The sequence below is a fragment of the Dermacentor variabilis genome, chromosome 6, assembly GCF_050947875.1.
Source record: "Dermacentor variabilis isolate Ectoservices chromosome 6, ASM5094787v1, whole genome shotgun sequence".
NCBI classification, from domain to species: Eukaryota; Metazoa; Arthropoda; class Arachnida; order Ixodida; family Ixodidae; genus Dermacentor; species Dermacentor variabilis.
Window position 1 is genome coordinate 21,623,544 of NC_134573.1, and position 23,459 is coordinate 21,647,002.

At 44.4% G+C, this 23,459-nt stretch overlaps 1 protein-coding gene across 1 annotated transcript in view; it reads left to right on the forward strand.

The window, feature by feature from the left end:
- Window positions 1-22,147, forward strand: part of Bem46 (abhydrolase domain containing 13-like protein Bem46) — a 74,009-nt gene extending 51,862 nt beyond the window's left edge. The window contains exons 7-8 of the mRNA XM_075694870.1: window positions 15,552-15,667; window positions 22,067-22,147. Coding sequence (XP_075550985.1) covers window positions 15,552-15,638 — 87 coding nt within the window. The 3' untranslated portion in view covers window positions 15,639-15,667; window positions 22,067-22,147. The remainder of the gene's footprint in view (window positions 1-15,551; window positions 15,668-22,066) is intronic.
- Window positions 22,148-23,459: the final 1,312 nt, after the last annotated feature.

Consider the following 23,459-nt stretch of genomic DNA (forward strand, 5'->3'; position numbering starts at 1 on the left):
GCTGTCATGAAGTACAATATGAACCCCTTTGTCTAACAAATTCAAGCACTATACATAAGACTAGGAAGTCAGTAGAACACTATACATACCTTTACAAACTGACAAAAACTCTTTGCGCAACCACCTCTGCAATGTGCTCAAAATTAATAAAATATAGAGGTGTTAACAATACCACAAGCACCTATTATGTATATCGAACGCATTTCATTTTTCTCATGACAGCTGAAAATGTGCAGGAGCAAATACAATGTAATGATTAGTAAGACGAACAAAGAGAAATTACAATGATCATAAAGTGTGTGCATAAATAAAATAAGCTAAATCGCAATTATTTGCACGCACATAGTTTAAAGGGAAAAGAAATTTAAAGGGAAAAGAAATTTTCGCAGGAGTGCAGTATGAAAACGGACGAGTTATCACCCTGACGTTGGCAAGGCAATCACTCACCGACCTTTGGTGAGCAATTGCCTTGTCATCTTCACTGGGGATGAACATTGTTTTTCATACATTTACAGAGCTTATTATTGTAATGCAGTCGAACCCACTAATAACAGTATTCAAGTGCCACAAAAATTCCATTGCTATAACTGATAATTGTCGTAACTGGGTTGCATGAAAAAAAGATCGAAATGGGGGATGGCGTAGTTGTTCTGAGAAAACTATAATGGCGGGGAGGCCAGTTCTCCTCCCCGTCACCTTCCTCCATCTGGCTTCTTATTATGTGGACTCGTTTAACGGTTTAACTCTGCTTCCTGCGTGCTCCGATCACGTGCTCTTAACAAGCCACGGCTGTCAGCGTTCAAGAATGGCACTGCTATAACTGCAAAGAAAGGTCACGGGCGGCAAGTGACATACAAGCTCTGCCGAGGCATTGCTTTGGTTGCCCCAAAAGGTGCCTTTTTGTTTATTTATTTGATAGTACTCCAATCCCAATACCGGAATAATCGCAGGTGAAAGAACTAAGCAGTTTCACAAAACAGGCATAACATACACAAGAAGAAATAGGGTGCAGGTTGAAGCTCTGCAGCCAGCATTAAGAATACAACATTTGAAAACAGAGTAGAAATAAAATATACAATAGAATACTAAAACAACAAAATTCAGTAACACATGCCAGGTAATATGTTGTGCGAACAATGTCAGTTATGGTTGCAACACTTCATTGGCAGTAAGATTATTCCCATCGGTTATAATTTGTACTTGGTCACAACCTCCTATATGAATACAACAATCAAACCCCGGCACTCAGCCCCCGCAGCTGCGAAGCAACTGACTACGGTGGCGGTCAGACCTGCGATGCATCAGAGGGTGCTAAGAATCCTTGGTTCCGGACAGGTCGCCATTGGAATCTCAACCTGGCAACGTTTAATGCTAGAACGTTATCTAGTGAGGCGAGTCTAGCAGTGCTATTGGAGGCATTAGAGGGCAGTAAATGGGATATAATAGGGCTCAGTGAAGTTAGGAGGACAAAAGCATATACAGTGCCAAAAAGCGGGCACGTACTGTGGTACCGGGGCTTAGCGGAGAGACGAGAACTAGGAGTCGGATTCCTGATCAATAAGAATATAGCTGGGAACATACAGGAATTTTATAGCATTAACGAGAGGGTGGCAGATCTTGTTGTGAAACTTAAGAGGTACAAGATGAAGGTCGTACAGGTCTACGCCCCTACATCTAGTAGTGATGACTAGGAAGTCGAAAGGTTCTATGTAGACGTGGAATCGGCAATGGCTAAAGTCAAAACAAAATACACTATACTGATGGGCGACTTCAATGCCAAGGTAGGCAAGAAGCAGGCTGGAGACAAGGCAGTGGGGGAATATGGCATAGGCACAAGGAATAGCAGGGGAGAGTTATTAGTAGAGTTTGCAGAACAGAATAATATGCGGATAATGAATACCTTGTTCCGCAAGCGGGATAGCCGAAAGTAGACGTGGAGGAGCCTGAATGGCGAGACTAGAAATGAAATCGACATCATACTCTGTGCTAACCCTGGCATCATACAAGATGTGGACGTGCTCGGCAAGGGGCACTGCAGTGACGAATGATGGTAAGAACTCGAATTAGCCTAGACTTGAGGAGGGAACGGAAGAAACTGGTACATAAGAAGCCGATCAATGAGTTAGCGGTAAGAGGGAAACTGGAGGAATTCCAGATCAAGCTACAGCAAGGGTATACGGCTTTAACGCAGGAAGACGACCTTAGTGCTGAAGCAATGAACGACAATCTTTGGGCACCATTATGAGCATCAATAGAAGTCGGTGGTAACTCCATTAGACAGGATGCCATTAAGTTATCGCAGGAGACGTAAGATCTGATCAAGAAACGTCAATGTATGAAAGCCTCTAACCCTACAGCTAGAATAGAACTGGCAGAACTTTCCAAGTTAATCAACAGGTGTAAGACAGCTGACGTAAGGAAGTATAATGTGGATAGAATTGAACATGCTCTCAGGAACGGAGGAAGCCTAAAAGCAGTGAAGAAACTAGGAATAGGCGAGAGTCAGATGTATGCGTTAAGAGACAAAGCCGGCAGTATCATTGCTAATATGGATGAGATAGTTCAAGTGGCTGAGCAGTTCTATAGAGATTCATACAGTACCAGTGGCACCCACGACGATAATGGAAGAGAGAATAGCCTACAGGAATTTGAAATTGCACAAGTAACGCCGGAAGAAGTAAAGAAAGCCTTAGGAGATATGCAAAGGGGGAAGGCAGCTGGGGAGGATCAGGTAACAGCAGATTTGTTGCAGGATAGTGGGCAGATTGTTCTAGAAGAACTGGCCACCCTGTATATGCAATGCCTCATGACCTCGAGCGTACCGGAATCTTGGAAGAACGCTAACATAATCCTAATCTATAAGAAAGGGGACACCAAAGACTTGAAAAATTATAGACCGATCAGCTTACTGTCTGTTGCCTACAAAGTATTTACTAAGGTCATCGCAAATATAATCAGGAACACCTTAGACTTCTGTCAACCAAAGGACCAGGCAGGATTCCGTAAAGGCTACTCAACAATAGACCATATTCACACTATCAATCCGGTAATAGAGAAATGTGCGGAATATAACCAACCCTTATATATAGCTTTCATTGATTACGAGAAGGCGTTTGAGTCAGTCGAAACCTCAGCAGTCATGGAAGCATTACGGCATCAGGGTGTAGACGAGCCGTATGTAAAAGTACTGAAAGATATCCATAGCGTTTCCACAGGCACTGCAGTCCTCCATAAAGAAGGCAACAAAATCCCAATAAAGAAAGGCGTCAGGCAGGTAGATACGATCTCTCCAATGCTATTCACAGCATGTTTACAGGAGGTATTCAGAGACCTGGATTGGGAAGAATTGAGGATAAGAGTTAATAGAGAATACCTTAGTAATTTGCGATTCGCTGATGATATTGCCTTGCTTAGTAACTCAGATGACCAATTGCAATGCATGCTCACTGACTTGGAGAGGCAAAGCAGAAGGGTGTGTCTAAAAATTAATCTGCAGAAAACTAAAGTAATGTTTAACAGTCTTGGAAGAGAACAGCAGTTTACGATAGTTAGCGAGGCACTGGAACTAGTAAGGGAATACATCTACTTAGGACAGGTAGTGACCACGGATCTGGACGATGAGACTGAAATAATCAGAATGAAATGGGGTTTATTGCAGCTCGTTCGAGGGATCACAAGTAGCTCTTGATCACGAGTCCTAGCGCGTCACATCAGCAGCCCGAGCTCGGGTCTCGCGCCGCAGCAGTGGCAGTCCACACAGTGCCACATGCATATTACCCACTACAAGAAGAATAAGAATGGGCTGGGGTGCATATGGCAGGCATTCTCAGATCATGAACAGCAGGTTGCCATTATCCCTCAAGAGAAAAGTATATAATAGCTGTCTCTTACCAGTACTTACGTACAGGACAGAAACCTGGAGGCTTACAAGAAGGGTTCTACTTAAATTGATGACGACGCAACGAGCTATGGAAAGAAGAATGATGGGTGTAACGTTAAGGGATAAGAAAAGAGCACATTAGGTGAGGGAACAAACGCGAGTTGATGACATCTTAGTTGAAATCAAGAAAAAGAAATGAGGGGGGGTGGGGGAATGGGCAGGACATGTAATGAGGATGGAAGATAACCGATGGTCATTAAGGGTTACGGACTGGATTCCAATAGGAGGGAAGCGTAGCAGGGGACGGCAGAAAGTTAGGTGGGCGGATGAGATTAAGAAGTTTGCAGGGACAACATGGCCACAATTAGTTCATGACCGGCGTAGTTGAAGTATGGGAGAGGCCTTTGCCCTGCAGTGGGCGTAACCAGGCTGATGATGATAATTTGTGTAAGGAATGAGTATTTAAAGCAGTTATTGCAAATGCAGAAAAGTGTTAAAATTAGCTGACGTCGTTGTCGAGTCGCATACCCAGACGAAAAAATGAAGTAAATGGGTGAGTTCAGTTCTGTAGTGTCCTTTAATTAATTGGTACATGAATTTAAGTCGTCCAGAATGATTTCACTCAGCTATCTTCGGCAGGCCAGCTTTGATTAAAGGATGTCTTACCGATGTACGTCGGTAATTGTTATATATGTATCTGGCAGCCTGCCTTTGAACCCTCTCTACTTTGTTCAGGTTAGTCTTAGTGAATGGGTCCCAAGTGATAGCTGCATAATCTAAGGTAGGCAAAGCAATGCATTTGCAAGCAAGAAGGCAGACAGATGGAGTGGACAACCGCAATGCCCGTCTTAACAAAAACAATTTACGAAAAGTCTTACACTCTATAAAATCAATATGTTTATTCCAACTAAGATTGTTAGTGACCCAGAGGCTTAGATATCTATATGCTGTTACTTCTGTAAGTGCCACGCCATTCATACTGTAATCAAACTGTAAGACTTTTTTTTTTGTGAGTGATTCTCATTTATACAGTTTTTTCAAAGTTAATGGACATTTGCCATGATTCACACCATGCAGAAACTTTTTGTAACACACTATTCAGTTGTAGTTGATCTGAGACACTTCTTACTTCTGTATAAATGGCACAATCATCAGTGTGAAGTCTAACCTTCACAGGAATGTTAGAGACAACATCATTAATATATATTAAAAACAACAGAGGCCCAAGGACAGAGCTCTGAGGGATGCCAGAGTGAACCGCAAGCCTGTCAGTGTCAGAACAATGATCATTAAAAACAACGAATTGTTCTCTGTCTAAAAGGTAGTCTGAAATCCACTTTACTAATTGTTTGTTATAAAGTATTGTCTCATTTATAAATTAAGTTTTCCTGAGTAACCCTGTCGAAAGCTTTTGAGAAATCCATAAGTACTGAGTCAATCCGTGTTCCATCGTTATTGAAGAGGCAAAATCATGTATAGTTTCTACTAGCTGCGTACAAGTTGAGTAGCCTCTCCTGCAACGGACTACGAAGGTAACATCTGATGCTTCGCAAAATGGAATAGGCTCGGCTCCCTGGCAGCTTTATGAGGATTCTTGGAAGCCCATCGCTTATGCCTCGCACGTCTTAACCGAAGGGCAGCGTAGATATTCACAGACAGAAAAAGAGGCTATGGCAGTTGTCTTCGGGCGCGAAAAGTTTCACCATTTTGTGTACAGGCGTAACATTGTCCTCAAGACAGACCATCAACCCCCCCGCAGGGGTGTCTGCGTCAGCAGGCGTTTGGTGTGTTGCGACACCACGTACCCGAGCACACGAGGGTTGGACCTTCCCGCGTGTAGCCGTGCGCGGCTTAGCCATGTCTGGGAAAAGGGGGATCCTGGGGGTTGAGCTGATGCTGGGTGTTTGGACCTTTAAGGTCCCCCGGCGGAGGCAACACACCCCTTTGGCCTCTGCTTCACATAGACGGCACCTCCAGACTGACCCACCTGGAGGACATCGGCAGTCGCCTTTTCCTGTCTCTCCCTCCTCGAATCTTCGTCTTTATCTCTCACTTTTTGACCTTTCCTGTCTCCTTCTCTCTTCTTTTTACTTCCTTTCTCCTGGTGGCAAGGGTTAACCCTGTGTGGCTATCCAACCTTGGGTACACCATATTCGGTTATAGTGACGGCGTACGACTGGCGTCGTGCAGACTTGTATGCAAGCTCTGCCGCGTCCCCTCGTTGGGCTCCGTGGTGGGCGGTCGGCGCTGTTGCCGAATATATACATTTATTCATGGAAACTTCTTTCCCCTCCCTTGCTGATCGCCCTCAGAAACGAGGGCGCACCGAAGATGTCTTCAAGTTTTTTGGACGCCAAACCCAGAATTTCCCCGCTTTCACGTTATTCATTCTGAAAAGCCAAACAATGTAGTCCGAAACATTTCACCATTCCTTGTTTCAAAATCCCTGACTGATGTTTATGGCCCAGGTTACAAGGTGTCGAGGATGGCAAGCGGCGACCTCCTCTTGGAGCTCCGCGATGTAAAACAATAAGAGAAACTATCGCAACTAGTGTCATTTGGGGAGACCCCCATAACCGTAACCCCACACCGTACAATGAACACCACCCGTGGTGTTGTGTCAGATGATGATTTGCTTGAGCTGACTGAAATGGAACACCTGGAGGGCTTCAGTGAACAAAATGTGATCAATGTCAGAAGAATTAAGATGAGGCGGGATGGTGAAGAGATTCAGACGAAACACCTAATAATTACTTTTGGATCAAGTATCTTTCCCGAGTCAATCGAGGCCGGGTACATCAAGCTCCGTGTCAAGCCTTACGTGCCCAATCCACTCCGATGTTTCAAATGCCAGCGCTTCGGCCACAGCTCGCAGAGCTGCCGCGGCAGCCAAACTTGTGCTAAATGCAGTGCCAAAGAACACACCACTGAAACTTGTGAGAACGCTCTCCACTGTGTAAACTGTGATGGAGAGCACGCCGCTTACTCGCGGTCGTGCCCTTGCTGGAAAAAAGAAAAAGAAATTGTTACAATCAAAGTCAAGGAAAACATAACTTTCAAGGAGGCACGCAGTTGGGTATCATACCTGCCCAAGAAAACCTTTGCCGATGTGGCGCGTCAGGGGGCAACGTCACAACGGCCTCCGGCGACTGTCCGACCCAGAAGCAGTGAGTCGGCAGTTACGCCATTTGCCCCCGCGGCGTTTGCAGCTAGCGCTGCTCCGTCAACCGAAGAGAGAGGACCATCGACCCCGAAGGTGGGCGCAGTTGAGACTGCCCCAACCTCCCAGGTCCCTTCCAGCGCTGGCAACGGCCGGCGCAGCCAAATCCCCAAGGGAGCCCCATCGACCTCCGGGCTGGTGGGCGCAGGGGTCTTGCCCTCGAAGGCGGGACCCTCGCTGGTAACTTCCCGCTCGCAAGAGCACGTGTCCGGCGCCTCACAAGAGGCAATAGACACTACACCCATCCTCAAGGCGCACCAAGCGCCTAAGGAGCGGCGAGGCTCCCTCGAACTCTCCAGAAAGGGCAGAATCCCCGTTACAGGGCCTCGAAAGAGCTCTGTAATTTAATCTCTGTAATTTCCACAATCACTACTTCTGTTTCTGTGCACACAGCACCTATTTACTACCAACATGGATACACAGATAATTCAATAGAATGTCAGAGGTCTTCTTAGAAACCTTGATGATGCGCAGGAACTCATCCAAAAACACAATCCAAAAGTGCTGTGTTTACAGGAAACACATTTAAAAAACAAACACACGAACTTTCTCCGGCAGTATATAACTTTTCGCAAAGATCGCGATAATGCCGTCGCATCATCGGGCGGTGTTGCCATTGTCACTCATAGAAGTACAGCGTGTCAACCTTTACAGCTACTACAAACGCCCCTTGAAGCAGTGGCGGTTCGAGTTGTCCTACTAAACAAACTCATCACCATTTGCTCGCTTTACATACCCCCGCATTACCAACTAAACAAACATGAATTTCAGTCCCTGATAGATCAATTGCCAGAACCTTATGTTGTTCTTGGCGATTTTAATGCGCACAGCAGCCTGTGGGGAGACTCTCGTATCGATGCGCGAGGTCGTCTCGTTGAACAGTTCCTTTTTTCTTCCGGTGCGTGTCTGCTTAATAAGAAGGCACCCACATATTACTGTCTTGCAAACAAAAAGTTTTCTTCAATTTACCTTAGCCTAGTTTCCCCGTCACTACTGTCTAAACTTGAATGGAAAGTTAACAATCCTTACGGAAGTGACCACTTCCTCATACTGCTAAGATCACCTAAAGAAAACGAATATCCACCACAGGCTCCTAGGTGGAAGGTTGACACAGCTGACTGGGAGAAATTCCGAACCCTAACTAGTATATTATGGGATGACATGTCCTCGTTAGGAATTGATGCTGCTGTTGAGTATTTTACAGCCTTTATAATAGATGCCGCATCAAAATGCATATCAGAAGTAAATGGCCTGGCATGCAAACGGCGTGTCCCGTGGTGGAACGACGATTGTAGGACCGCTCGTAAAAAACAAAACAAAGCGTGGGGGTTGCTACGCGCCTCTCCCACTGCGGAGAATCTTATTAACTTTAAGAAAGTAAAGTCCCAAGGCAGGAGAACCCGCCGACAGGCTAAAAGAGAAAGTTGGGAAAAGTTTTTATCGAGTATAAATTCCTATACAGATGAGGCCAAAGTCTGGAACAACGTTAATAGGATAAAAGGGCGACAAACATATTCCCTTCCTTTGGTAAACACACAAGGTGAAACACTGAAAGATAAGGCAGACTCACTTGGGGAACACTTTGAGAGCGTGTCGAGTTCAAACCATTATTCCCAATCCTTTCTCAGATACAAACAAATAGAAGAATGTAAGCCATTAACAAGAAAAAGTCGAGAGAATGAGCCTTACAACCGTCCTTTTAGTATTGCCGAATTGAGAGCTGCCTTGAGCGCATGCAAGAGCTCCGCACCAGGGTCTGATAGAATCATGTATAAAATGCTCAAAAACTTACACAATGATACGCAAGTTACACTACTCACACTTTTCAACACCATCTGGGATGCAGGGTACCTTCCAATCGCATGGAAGGAAGCCATTGTGGTCCATGTTTTGAAACAAGGCAAAGACCCTTACTCAGTGGCAAGTTACCACCCGATAGCCCTCACAAGTTGCATTTGTAAGGTGTTTAAAAAAATGATAAATCGGCGACTCATTCATTTCCTTGAACAGAGAAAAATGCTTGATCCCTATCAGTGTGGCTTCAGGGAAGGGCGCTAACAACTGATCACCTTGTACGTATTGAAGCAAACATCCGTGACGCACTTGTAAACAAACAGTTTTTCCTATCCATATTCCTTGATATGGAGAAAGCATACGACACAACCTGGCGCTACGGAATCTTGAGAGACCTGTCAGAAATGGGAATCCATGGTAATATGCTAATCCTAATAGAAAACTATTTGTCCACTTGTACCTTCCGGGTAAAAGTTGGCAACGTTCTCTCACGTCCTTTTACACAGGAAACTGGTGTACCTCAAGGAGGCGTGCTCAGCTGCACACTCTTCATCGTGAAAATGAGCACCCTTCGTGCTTCATTACCGCCAGCCATTTTTTATTCTGTTTACATAGACGACATACAGATGGGTTTCAAATCTTGCAACCTTACAGTATGTGAAAGGCAAGTACAACAGGGCTTGAACAAAGTGTCGAAATGGGCAGAAGAAAACGGATTTAAAGTGAACCCCAACAAAAGTTCTTGTGTGCTTTTCACTAGAAAGAGAGGGCCCATTGCAGAACCCAGCATCGAAATGTATGGTCAGCGAATTCCTGTGAACAAAGAACACAAGTTCTTAGGCATCATACTTGATTCTAAATTAACTTTTATTTCACACATAAAGTACCTCAAGGTCAAATGCTTAAAAACAATAAACTTACTTAAAGTGTTATCCCACACAACATGGGGCAGCGACAGGAAATGCTTAATGAATCTTTACAAGAGCCTCATTCGATCACGCTTCGACTATGGTGCCGTGATCTATCATTCTGCAGCCCCGAGCGTGCTAAAGATGCTAGATCTGATCCACCATCTAGGAATCCGACTTGCCACTGGAGCTTTCAGAACAAGTCCCATTGAAAGTTTATATGCAGAATCAAATGAGTGGTCACTTCACCTGCAGAGAACATACATCAGCCAAACATATTTTGTGAAAGTCTACTCAAATCCTCAACATCCCTGTTTTAATACCGTTAATGACATGACATATGCTACACTCTTTCGCAATCGTCTCTCCCTAAGACAGCCTTTCTCGCTGCGTGTGAGGGATTTTAGTGAAGAAATGCATGTTCCACCCCTCGAGCTCCGCCTAATGCATCCAGCCAAGCTGCTACCTCCTGGGGAGTGGCAGCTCATGCAATGCGATATATCTTTCGTGCAAGTCACAAAGCATGCTCCAGAGACTGAAATCCAAATGCATTTCCGGGAACTCCAGTACAAATACCCCTGCACAGAGTTCTACATAGATGCATCGAAGTCACGCGACGGGGTGTCCTATGCAGCCGTCGGTCCATCTTTCTCGGAATCCGATTTACTGCATCCGGTAACTAGTATCTTCACGGCTGAGGCCTACGCAATATTGTCGACCGTGAAGCATATAAGGAGATCAAAACTCAAGAAATCAGTTATATATACGGACTCCCTTAGTGTTGTGAAGTCTTCGATGTCGTTCTGTAAGCACAAAATTCCTATAATAATTGAACTCTATTCCGTCTTATGTAAAGCATATGTATCTAACCAGCATGTGATTATATGCCGGGTGCCTGGCCATAGGGGCATCCAGGATAACGTTCTAGCGGACCAGATGGCCACATCAATTGTATCACACACTGTTAATTCTACCGCTGCAGTCCCTGTCACAGACCTGAAACCTTTCTTAAGAAGGAAACTGCGAAACTACTGGCAGCACTTGTGGGACCTGGAAACAAATAATAAGCTGCATGTAATAAAGCCACAATTAGGTTTCTGGCCTCCTGTAACAAAATCACGCCGGACAGATGTCCTGTTCTGTCGTCTAAGAATAGGACACACTTTTGGCACGCATCACTTTTTATTCACTGGAAATGAGCCTCCAACCTGTGGTAGATGCGGGGAGAGGCTGACCGTCCTCCACGTCCTCCTGGAGTGTCAGGAAGCCGAATATGAAAGTAAGAAACATTTTCCCTTAGCATACCGGCGGCACATCCCCCTTCATCCTGTTATGTTACTCGGTACAGAACCGCTCTTTGATACCAGCACAGTCCTAGGTTTCCTGAAAGATGTTGTATTACATGTAATTAGTCCATACGTTCGTAGCGCCTCCTCTCTATAGAGGATAGCGCTGTGATAGTTGTTTTGCATAGCGCATGCCTCTCGTCCCTTGGGTTCAAGGGCTCTGGCCAGGCAGTAGTGCTCTTAGAAAATTTTAGCATCTCACATATTTTGTACATTGCATCATTTTCCCAATGCATTCTAGCGTTCATAGTATTCGTCATTAGTCATCGCCATAATTTTATAGCACGTAGATTTTACGCACTTTACTGCGACTATTTTTAGGCCACTTTACAGCCAAGTCACATCTTCCATAATACATTAACATTACCACTTGTCATGGCGCTCTTTGGCCAAACCTGGCCCTTGCGCCACAAAACACCACACATCATCATCAGTCTCTCGGAATTTCGCCTTCACATACAGACCTTGCAAATAAAACAAAGAAATATTTATATGGCCATTGTAACTATCTTTTCAAAAAGGCATTAGGTATGTTGTTGGGTCCAGGTGATTTCTTTACATCGAGGTTAAACAGTGTATTTAAGATATCATGCTCACTAATGACAAGGTCCTCCAAAGGTGGGAGCGAGGCCTCAAATTTTGGAAAGGTATTATTGTCGTTAGTAAGTACGGAGTTAAAATGTTCATTGAAGACATTAGAAACTGCTTGCACATCATTGGCAGAACACCTTTGATTTCAAACCCTAGAGGTTGGGGAAACCAAATGCGAGAATTTCTCGGGAGAGTCTAATACAAATTTGGGTAAAGATTCTTCAAAATAACGCTGCTTGTCAATGACTGCATGCTTTTAAGCTGAGAACTAAGGAAAGTTATCTTTTGTTCGAATTCGGGAGAAAGAATATTTGCTTTTCTTTTCTTTTTCATGTGCTTCAGTTTTCTTTTTACTTGCAGTGTCACCCAAGAAATTCATGGGTTCTTTGTTTCCTTTTTAACAATAACTGGCACATGAAATTCAATACATTCGTGTATCATGGCCTTAAACTGGTCCCAATGTTCTTCAACACTGGCACTGTTATACAAAATGTATAAAACTTAAAGGAAAGAACATCAATAATGGGAGACATTGTCCATGCGGGAGAAGTTTCTAAAATGCATCTGAGAGCAATTTTTGTCAACAGTCAGTCCGGAAAGAGTCAGGACAACGGTCCGGCGATCGGAGATACCAGGTATCAGGACACACTTATTTGTATCCAGAATTGTTCCAGAAACAAAAAAAGAGGTCTAATGTAGATTTTGAACTCCCTTGTATTCAGCAGGGGTACTCTACAGTTTACGTCAAGTCAAATGATAACGCTATAGCAAGCATGGCCTGACTTGATTCATCACAATAAGTTTTGAGTGCGAATGCTGACCACTCAATATCCGGTAAATTGCAGTCACCTGTTAAAATAATGTGATCATTTAACTTAAAAATTGTCGTATAATCTTTTAGTTACCCAAGACAGGGGATGGGGCGATCCAGGCAGCCTATAGAGGACTTGTACAATATACCAGACATTGTTAAGGTATGCCTCACTGCAGATGCCTTTAATTTAGGCACTTCAGGCCCGCTCAGTATACTTAAATATATCTTAAAGGGACCCTGAAGTGATTTTGACGATTTTGTACAAACATACTGAGTCGTTAGGGTAGGTCCTTCTGATCATTAATTGATGCATCTAAGTGCTCCACGTGAAGCGTGTACTTTAATAAAAGGCTTTAAAAATGTACATCGCTGCCAATTGCAGCGCACTGCGCTGCGGAATTTTCAGCTGGCCCCACCCGTATGGCGTCAGTCGGGCGAGCTATCCGATTGGCTGCCCAGGGCGCGTCATCGATAATTTTTCCACCTGTATGGTGAACAAAAGATGTTCGTAATATGTAGTTGGAATGTTAGTTAATTTGTTTCTATAAAAAACTTAACAGAAAAAGAATGCAGAAGAACAATTTCTCACTACACTTAAGCACTTCCGGCACACAGCAAGCGTCGTCTGCTTGTGTTACGACATGCTCCATTTTGACGAGAGCTCTGCGGTCGGTGTCGGTCTTTTTGCAAGCACTAGATTTCGATTTTGTTGCGTTGTGGGCTGCAAACTTAGCGACTGCCTGTGACAGTCGCTGCAACAAGCTGCGACATCGTGTCCCTCTGCAAGGCAGCAGACGAGTGGACTGGCTGCAGTGCATCGGACTTGCGCTATCTGATCGGCACCAGGATTTGCACGTTTGCAGCTGTCACTTTACACCGAAAGATTATTAACACAGTAGCGTTTCGCGAGTCCAGTATTAGGGTAAACGCAAGCGCAAGTGGACAGGGCCTGGCCATATGACCATGTCGTTTCACGGGATGAGCAGAAGTGCTCATCCACACACAGTAGCAGTAATCAAACGTATTCTTTGCTGATGGTGTGAAATTTTTGCAGGAGTGTGATCATTAACACATTGTTTTTGTAAATGTTTAAAATGTTTTACACTTGGTTAGAGCAATATTAGCTCTTTGTTTGGCTGGTTAAGCTCTGCGCCAATAGGTGGCTGGACCATGGAGACCGATCAGGCAGCTCACGTATGTCTACACTAAAGTTCCTTCATCAGCTTGAGTTTATGCTTGCACCGTTGCGTCGAAACGCCCAGCTTGCCTGTGGTTACAGGAATACCACACGTTTGGCGCTGCGACAGAATGCCCGCAACGTACGGTGCTTCGATAGCTCTCGCTTGGTGTCGACTGCCAAGCAGCTGGCGGAGAGTTTGGAGAGGCTTCGCGCCCGCGCTTCTAGAGAACCGGAAGTCGACGACATGACGTGCCATCATGACGCAGAGCCAGTGAAGGCGAAGCTTTCCACCACCTGTGTTGTTGTCAAAAGTAATTTCAATTGGTTCTTTTTCTAAAAATTAAATAAAACTGAACAACTAGCATTTTATTTCATCTTCTAATACAATACAATTATGTTTTTTGCAACGGGTGGTTGAGTACTAGTGACAGAATTTAACTGAGGGGTGCTTTCGTCATCGGCCAAGTGCTTCAATATCCCTGTGTAGTCTTTTTTTTTTTTTTTATTCATTAGCGATTACAGGTTATAAATAAACAATAATATACAGAAGGAGGTCCCAAAGTCAATGACTGTATCGGGACCTCCTGTTTTTGTAAATATGCTTTTTCTAAAGCAACGTGGGGCACCACATTAAAATTGTATATAATGAAACATGGAAGAAAGTAAGTAATGGAGAATACAAAACTAGATATACTTGTGCAGTTAGGAGTTGCAAAAAATCTAACGAAGGAAATTATACAATCGCGAGTAAAAAGATGCAGTAAAACTAAATGAACTAAATGAAATTGACAGTAAAGAATGAAAGAGTTCACTTAAACATGCAACAATACAAGCAACAAAAAGAAAGGCTTCAAATATGCATGACCATTAACAAAAAAGAAAGCTTCCGGAACAGCGGAATAATTGAAATAATAGGGGTGAAAAAAAGTTAATGTTAAATATTTTCTGTTAGAAGAAAATTCTTCAGACGTTTTTTAAATATGGATGTTGAACGCGAAGTCTTGACGCAAAGTGGTATGGAATTCCAAAATGAAAAGGCTGAAAAATTAACGGTTTTTTTGCCATAGTTGGTGCGCACCTGAGGTAAAATGAGATTGTGGTGCAAAGCAAATCCCGTGACATTAGCGTTTATCAGGCATGTTTAAGGAATTATACATGCATAAGCTTGATTATTCAATAACTAGAAAATAAGTATACCCAAATTATATTCTTTGACAGAGAGAATGTTATTACAGTGTAGCTATGGGAGAGCGTTAGTATTATATGGAATAGAGGTGACTATTCTAATTGTTTGGTTTTGTAAAGTTTGAAGTGAACTGAGGTGAGTATGATATGTATTTCCCCAACATATTTATGAGTAGTTAATGTGAGAGTGTATAAAGGCATAATATAGTGAGACAAGTATAGCACGGTTAAAGAATTGACAGGCTCTGATCAGTAACCGAATGCCGTAATCAACTTTCTTTGTATTCTAGACATCATGTCCTGAATTTACCTCAGCTTCTCTATTACTAAGGCCCTGTTCGTGATAATATTGACGCCTTACAGATTCCCAAGCACTAATCTATTGCTTTAGCTTGACTTAATATTTGCCTTTAGTGTTCCTTTTACTTACCATTTCTACACTTAAGTTTAAAACTACAGACAATTTCCCCTGTGCTTTCCCAGGCTTCATTATCTGTTTGCCTAATATGGTTGTGACTGACAAAAATAGGGCCCTTTGGTTTCCCCTTCATCTCGTTAATTGAGTCGGTTTTAGCCAACTACTCATGCGTAATATAGTGCAGAAGAATGACTTGCCTTTTGCCTTTGATGTAGCTGGTTGCCAACAGCCATCTGCAACGAGGTGCCTCGGAGTGGCCCGTGGGCCACACATGCATTCACGTGCCAGCCGACATCATCTGAAGTGGCACTGCTGGATCTCTGCACATTTGGTACGTTTGTGTAGGTATTGTCAATGAGCAGCTGCTGTGCTTGTACGCTGTACTACATGAGGTGGCCTTGAAGCTTGCATTTACAATTGCCGGGCTGATAATTCGAACAGCCTTGCGGCTCTTCCACTGTCCCCACAGATTTAATATGTAAAGATAGCATAGACGTTAGACATCTTACGGTTCATAATTCAATAATTCAAACTCTGCCTACACAACCAAGTGCTACTTATAGGCCACTGTGTCGGAACAGAAAGAGCGATATGTCTAAAGCAATTTGCCCCCCCCCCCCCCACTTAGCGGGCACTGGCCTCGGTGGTCTTGTTATGCAGACAACTAGGGACACTGAGTGCGTGCTGCTTGGCACATGCTGGGACACCGGGTATCCAGAAGAGGGTTATAGCGCCGAAAAAACACAACACACAGCAAGCGAGACGGGACAGGCGACGGGATGCGCCTGTCCCGTCTCGCTTGCTGTGTGTTGTGTTTTTTCGGCGCTATAACCCTCTTCTGGAAACATGCACCAACTAGCCCCCCAACAAGTATTACTCAGACACCGGGTATTTCACTTTGGTGGTTAGCCAGGCTAGTTGGTATGATGGCGCAGTATTTTTAACAACGAAAAAACAGGTCTAAGATTAAGGTAGCGCAAGACACAAGTGCTGATTTCTAGCTAAAGTTTACTGCACGAAGGCAAAAGATTAGTCAGAGAAAAACAAAATAAATGCAAGACACACACGTGCATATCACAAAATAATCACAAGAATGACGGGGATTCTGAGTACATGGGGTTAGAGGTTGTTATTCTTGCAGATACGCAATTTCCTTGTCTGGTAGTTGCATGCTGATGTAATGAGGGCCGCACGTGACAGAGGCCTCACTGATCTCGTGTGTGCATTGATCAACGTGCCTCTGAATGATGGTGACTTCCTTGAATTTTGGGGTGCGCCCACATGACCAGCAATGCAGAGCCAGGCTGCTGCCATGCTTTGGTCTTACATTGTTTGCATGCTCCTCGAGGCTATTATTGAGGCAACACATGGTCTGCCCCTCGTAGGATTAGCTACAGCTAAGGGGATGTCATAGACAACCCTCGTGAGGCAGTTAGTTAAGGGCGCCTGATGCTTCTTTGAGCATCCTTGGTTTGGCGGAAGGTCATCCTGATTGACCCTCTTACATAAGGCATTCAGCTTGCTGGTGGCAGAGGAAAGCTGCCTGAAAGTTCATACTGTGCGCGACGCCACTGGTGAAGACGTTATTCCACATCTTTCACCGTGGCCTCGAGTTGCCGCTGGCTAATGCAGCCTAATTTATATCTGGTAGGCATATGTCGTCGTGCTGCTGTTGTCATACACATGTGTGCACTCGTTGCCACCCCCCACACACACAACTACTCAATTTACACAAACATATACCTTGATTTCTATTTACCTAAGCTACTGATAGCATGTTGTATTGTTGTTGTACAATGCTAGGTGACTCCCAAACAGGCAGCGGGCAAGCTCCACTGCCTTATTCAATAGCGGTTTAAGAATAATGAATGATAGATTTCAAATAGAACATTGAATCACATCAAGAAAGCCAAATATGGAATATCAGTTTTTTTTACAAAATATAATGCGTACAAATTTTGAGCGAGAAAACACGGTGCTGCATACCGTGTTTACACGATTGTAAGTCGACCACTTTTTCTAAATTTGAAAATCTGAAGTGGGGACGTTGACTTACAATCAAAACCAAAACATGGCACCGCCAAAAAAGCGAGACCAACAGGAGCTACAATGTAGTTACAATTTTATGTTTGCTCTATGGCCCTACCCGTAGCTTTTCACTATCCCGTGTGTTTGTTCGCTTTTCGGAAGGGTTTTTCAACATTTTTGAGAGTTTTTACAGTGCACACAACACTCGTGGGGGGGTGTCGATAGTTGATGGAAGCGCCGCTGTTCCATTCGCAGCGGCACCCTCAGAATGGTGGCGCTATTGGTAGTTCGGGGAAGAGCAGACACCGCTCGCGCATTCCTCTTTCCCTGTTGCACTTAGCTTTCTCTATAGTTTGACGAAAGGCATTGCTTTGACGCGTTCCACTTGACTGCCAGCTACGTGCTACTTCTATGCTTCCCCAGTCATCATGAGTGCTCCAGGCCCACTAATCGTTTGGCACTCGTTCACAGCAGCATTCAAGAAGGCTGCCATCCTTTATACCGGAGAAACAAGTCACTGCGCAGCGGGCCGCAAGTTCTATGTTTCTGAACGGGTGGTGCGAGAGTGGCGACTGCAGTGAAGCGAAATTTCCACCTGTGACGGCAAGTGAGGAATTTCCCACGTGCCGAAGTCTGGGCGCTTTCCGGAGCTGTAGGCTAAGCTTGCGTCATACGTCACTGAAATGCGTGATCGGTCCCTGCCACTGAAATGCAACATGGTCATGAAACAAGCCCGGATCTTCGCCTTTTAAGGACCTGCTCTGCCATGAGTACAACGAGTGGCTTATGGCAGAAGACCGTGAAATTACGCCAACCGGACCTGTCAAAAGAGCCTCCCTGATGGCTGCGTGTGGTTGGGCACATTCGGCGTGGGCGGCTGTTCCACAAGATGTCGTGGTGCGGTCGTTTGCCAAATGTGAAATTTCGCTGGACGACGGCGCACTGTGGGACCGCAGCAACGTTGACGATGGCAGTACTAGGGAAGACGAGTAGTCCAGTGACCATGTCAGCTACTAATAAATTTTCATTTTCGAATGCGCCCTCGAGTATGCTCTCCTTTCTCTTTTTTTTTTTTCTTTGTTCCTGTCACGTGATATGGTGGGGGGTCGACTTACATTCTAGTCAACTTACAATCGTGTAAATACGTTATGTTTGGGAGTCTCCTAGCATTTTATAACAACAATACAACATGCTCTCAGTAGCTTAGGTACATAGAAATCAAGGTATATGGTGCAGTCTACTTTTATTAAAAGGAACACCAAATTAGTACGCCAGCACCGATTACAGTTCAGGTCTAGTATGTAAAGGTCTGGAAAAATTTTTTTTTTAATGTGTAAGCATTTCTGTGCCTACCGAATAATAAAACCCATTCATGTGTCCGTCACATAAGACGATCGCTTTCAAGATGGGGCCCGCAGCAGTGAACGAATTGACCTTCGTGCTGCCTCTCACTTCCACGTGAACTAAGCGACGAGAACACAGCACAGACGAAGCTAACAGCATTCGATGCACTCTGTCCCCATCGCAGATCGCTTTCAAGATAGGGCCTGCACTTCCGCGCCATACGCAGCTGCTGCCTGAGTACAGTTGATAATGGTTTGCATCGAGAGCAGGCAGCGCCATTGACCACGCCTACGCACGATGTCTAGCAAATGTGGCACTGTCCAATTACGTCACATACTACGGCACGCAGTGCTCTTCTTCCACGAAGCAGTGGCATCATCCAAACGCACCCTTAAATAACATTAGTGAACATTGCTACTACTCACGTGTTCTTCGTCGTCTCATGCTCATCTCAGTTAATATTTTTGTGTTGCAATCATGCTTTTTTGTTTCAGGATTCTTTCACGGTGTTTCTCGCAATTATACCAAACAGCAGCATATGACGACAAAACAGTACGTGATGCATAGCGAATGCTTACGCATCATCTAGCTAACTCCCACAGAAGATTCATCGTGTAATTTTTTATCAATAGAACCTCTGCTGAATACAATCTACTGTTTTTTTTTTTTTTTTTTGAAATGAATGAACTTGTGACATTCATTTGTACTGAATACCAGTGAGGTCCTCAGTTTAATTTTGGACCTGTGTTTGGCAGCAATCTTTTATTTATTGCATAAAAATATTGCTTTCCTGTTTTTCTCTAAAATACAGAAGAGCTGGCCCAACTTTCCGACAGTTTGGTGATTGTAAGGGCAATCTGCGCAGCAAACGAAAGGACCACGCGTCACATGACTCGATCACTGTTCCGTGCGTAGTAGTACCGATGGTTAAGAACAATCACTGACTGCATAGTTTTATTGTCAGGGCCAGCACGAGATCTGCCACCTGTTAAAGATTCCGAAATCTAGAGGGTCACCCCAAGTCCTCCTCCTCACACTCACAGCCCCTCCTCCCCTCACACTCCTTGTTCATCCGCCGTCCGTGCAAACGCAAGCAACCAGGTCATGACACTTTCGGCCCGCCTTTTAAATCCACAGCTAGTCTTGAGACAGGCTGCGTGAAGCTACATCAAAACACCGATGTCCCTCTGCGAATAGTGTCGGGAACAAGGGGCCGCCATACTGTGTGTTGCAAATGTAGCAGCCGCGAACAACTTCTGTTAAGTGCTTCTGTTTGGGAGTTGGTTTGTCGCTGTACCAAGTGTTGTGCGGCTGCTGCAAATCAGCTGAGTCGATTCAGCACCAAACCATAGCTTTAATCGCAGATGCCCGGTGAAACTGCCAATTAGGCCTAATGGCATAGGCAGTGTTCACCGCAAATTAAAAGCTGGCCGATGTGGTGACGGGCCGCAAACCATTGAGAAATCCTTGCTGCTAATATGTTTGTGCGGGTGGCGCATCAACTGTGTTAGCTCCTGAGATTACGCGTGCAGGCTAGATTGACGGCTGTTGAAGCAGCATGAAGTTTGCCACCGCATATTCAACACGATCCGCATACCTATCGGCAGCTAATCGGCCTGATCTTCTCACATGCTATCACATTTTACGAAATACGCGTTGCCATTGTTGTTCCTTGTGTCCGCATCGTGTTATCATTTCGATCAGTCCTGTTGACCCGAACGAATCTTGTACAGACAGAGGAGGTGCAACGCCTTTGTGCGAATTGCCGCGTTCGGGTGCTCGCAGTGATAGTCCGCTATTGCGTCAGCTGGGGCGTTTCTTTTTCAACGAAAACGAAGTGATACGCTCGCTTGGGCAGCATCGAGCACGAGGGACTCCATAGCGCATGCGACATGTGGCACTGTGTGGGTCTCCGTATAGAATGTACAACAAATCGCTTTGTAGATATTTGATTAACAAATCGAATTATTCGACCAATCACTATTCAGTTCGACTGGGTGAATTCGAGATTAGCAACAGCTTGTACGTTGTGCAATGTACTGTTTTGTTTCTCCCAGCGGTGAATACTGTATATTTGAGCAAGTAGTCGTGAGTGATTGCAATTGAATCTGCCGAAGAATAAAAATAGGTTTGAAAGTAGTTGGCAAACACTTGTAAACATGAATTGTGGCCTACCAATGTCCTTGGCAAGCAAGGTACGTAATCGTTATGTTCAGTTTGGCTTACTCTTAGAGGTCTTATTGATGTCTTATCCTGCACTAGGCTTAGTGATCATAGTCACCCATCCTGGACATTTTGACAAGCCAAAAAAGATTACACAGAGGCTATTGCTAATTTCACATGTTTCATGCAAGAGAGCCACCACAGTGGGGCCAGTATAGTAAAACTGAAGCCTTTCGTGATTTTTCTGGCTGCTAGTAAAAACTGCTCATTCATTTGTGCCAGAGATTTAGCTTGTGCTACATTTCTGCTTCAGTTGTCGGGTAATTACGTTGAAAGCTTTGCGTTGTGCATGTCTTGCATCTTCAGGATCATCAAAAATATATGGCAGCAGGACATAATACTAGGAATCTGGAAGTTTTCAGAGTTTTGTTCTGCCCATGAATGTGGACTCCATGCTGCAACTCGTAAAGCAGTTCAGGTATAGAAGCACAATCTACTGTTTGACATCGCTGCTCTCGGAAATTAAATGTGCTCAATATAAAAAATTACGATCTAAAAGAACAAAAAATGAAAATGGGCTGCATGGCCATGAAGTGGCACTGCAACACCCAGAAGTCGGCTTCTAAATATTGTTACACACTGCAGTCTATCGGATTTCACTCTGTGCATTGTGGAAGAGGTGGATCTGAAAGAACCTACAGTTCACGCTCAACGTCTTTCGGCTGATAATTCTCCGTTTTAGTGGTCCTTGGTCAAGTGCTGTGCAGATGCTACCTAAAAACACCATGGTGACCTTGGTGTTACACCTTGTGTGCATAATGGAATTATGCATTGTGTGTATAATCATCAGTCTCTCAATGTCTGTGCGACATCTTTTAAACAATATTATTTCTAAAAGGAAATTTTATGTTGACATGTAATCTTTTGGCATGTACGGTCACATGTAGTGTGAGCTGTAACACGGTGCTCGTGTTCATAACAGCACGGCAGCTCCAACATAAAAGTAATTGGAGAACTAAACACCATTACAATTACTGGTATTTATTATACCATTTTTTCTGGCGTTCGCACTGTCGTGCAGTCTTGGGGCCTTGTTGAACACATGCATTATGTTGCAGCTCGTATTGCATGCAACTGTACGTGTAGTTCTTGATGATGATATTTCACTTACAGTCCTCCTCCTTTCTCTTTTCAGCATTGGAAATCTGTTCAAGAATATGCCTTGCCTGCTTCATGGTTGCCAGTAAAGAAGTGCACTTGCATTTTTTGCACACCATCTCTTCCTTTTTTTTTTGTCTTCAGTGGCTTGCATGTTGAATTTTGTTCAGAAAAAGAAGAGGCATCTTCCTCGAGTCACTGCAATCATCATCAACAAATTATTATTCCATTAAAAGAAAAAGCAGACTTACGTAAAAAACTACTTGTAATCAATTGCATTTTTGCTGGTTTTCTAATTGATCAACAACAGTCCATGCCTGTTACAATGGATCCGTATAAAACATACTTTCAGATGTGACAGACCATCTTGCTTTGTTTGGTCTGCCTGTATTATTCATGCAATGAAATTCTCTGTTAATGGACCGCCCCTAATGTACTATCCGCTACAGCGGACAAACTTTTGGAAAATTTTGTCTGGACGACGTAAATACAGTGTGCGTTGCTGCTGCGATGCATGAGTCGGACAGTGCACTGCACGCAACCATTTCTGGCCACTTGTGGAATGTACAAAAATATCGCATTTACTCGCATAATTATTGTACTTACTTGTAAAAAAAAATTGACGCAAATTCAATGGTGCGATCATTACGCTGGTTAAATTTCCCAAGGAATTTTTTTTTTCATCTCGCATTTGCTGCGGGATGACAACAGGTCAACAAATAGGCGGCTGCCCCTGTATGTAGTGTGGGACACCAAAACAAAGATGGTGGCCGGTGGAGCAAGCCGAACGCTCCGAATGCAATTTTTAACGCGATAGCGTTAAGGAGCTAGTGTCGCAGAAAAGCCGGTGTCGTCGGCGTCGGTGTCGGCGTCCGCGGCGTTGGCCGTAAGCGATGAATCACGGCAGGCACTTCATAAATAAAAAGCAACTTCTAAGATGGGCTGGGTGGGAATCGAACCAGGGTCTCCGGAGTGTGAGACGGAGACGTTACCACTGAGCCACGAGTTCGATGCTTCAAAGCGGTACAAAAGCGCCTCTAGTGAACGCGGTGTTGCCTTAGAAAAGAGCTGTTTCTAAGGCTCAGGCGTGCGTCGCTTGCTCAGGCGCACATTTTGTTGTCGCGCCGAACGCTGCGTTGCTCGACGCTCACCGCGTCCGATGCGGGGCGCGTAGTCGCTGCGCCGTAGCCCATTGTCTTACACCCCTTGGTGGTTCGACGGGAACGCTGTCGCGTTCCACTCTTGAAGGCGAAGCTTAAGCGTCCTCCAATTTTTTTATTCTTCTCGTGAGTACATTACGCGTATTGAAACAGTGCCTTCCCTATCAGTAATGAATAATATTGTTAATATCGGCAAGTTTGTGACAATAACATAGCCATGTCCACTTTGAGGGGACAGAAACAGAGATGGGCATGCTTAGCTGCCAGTGA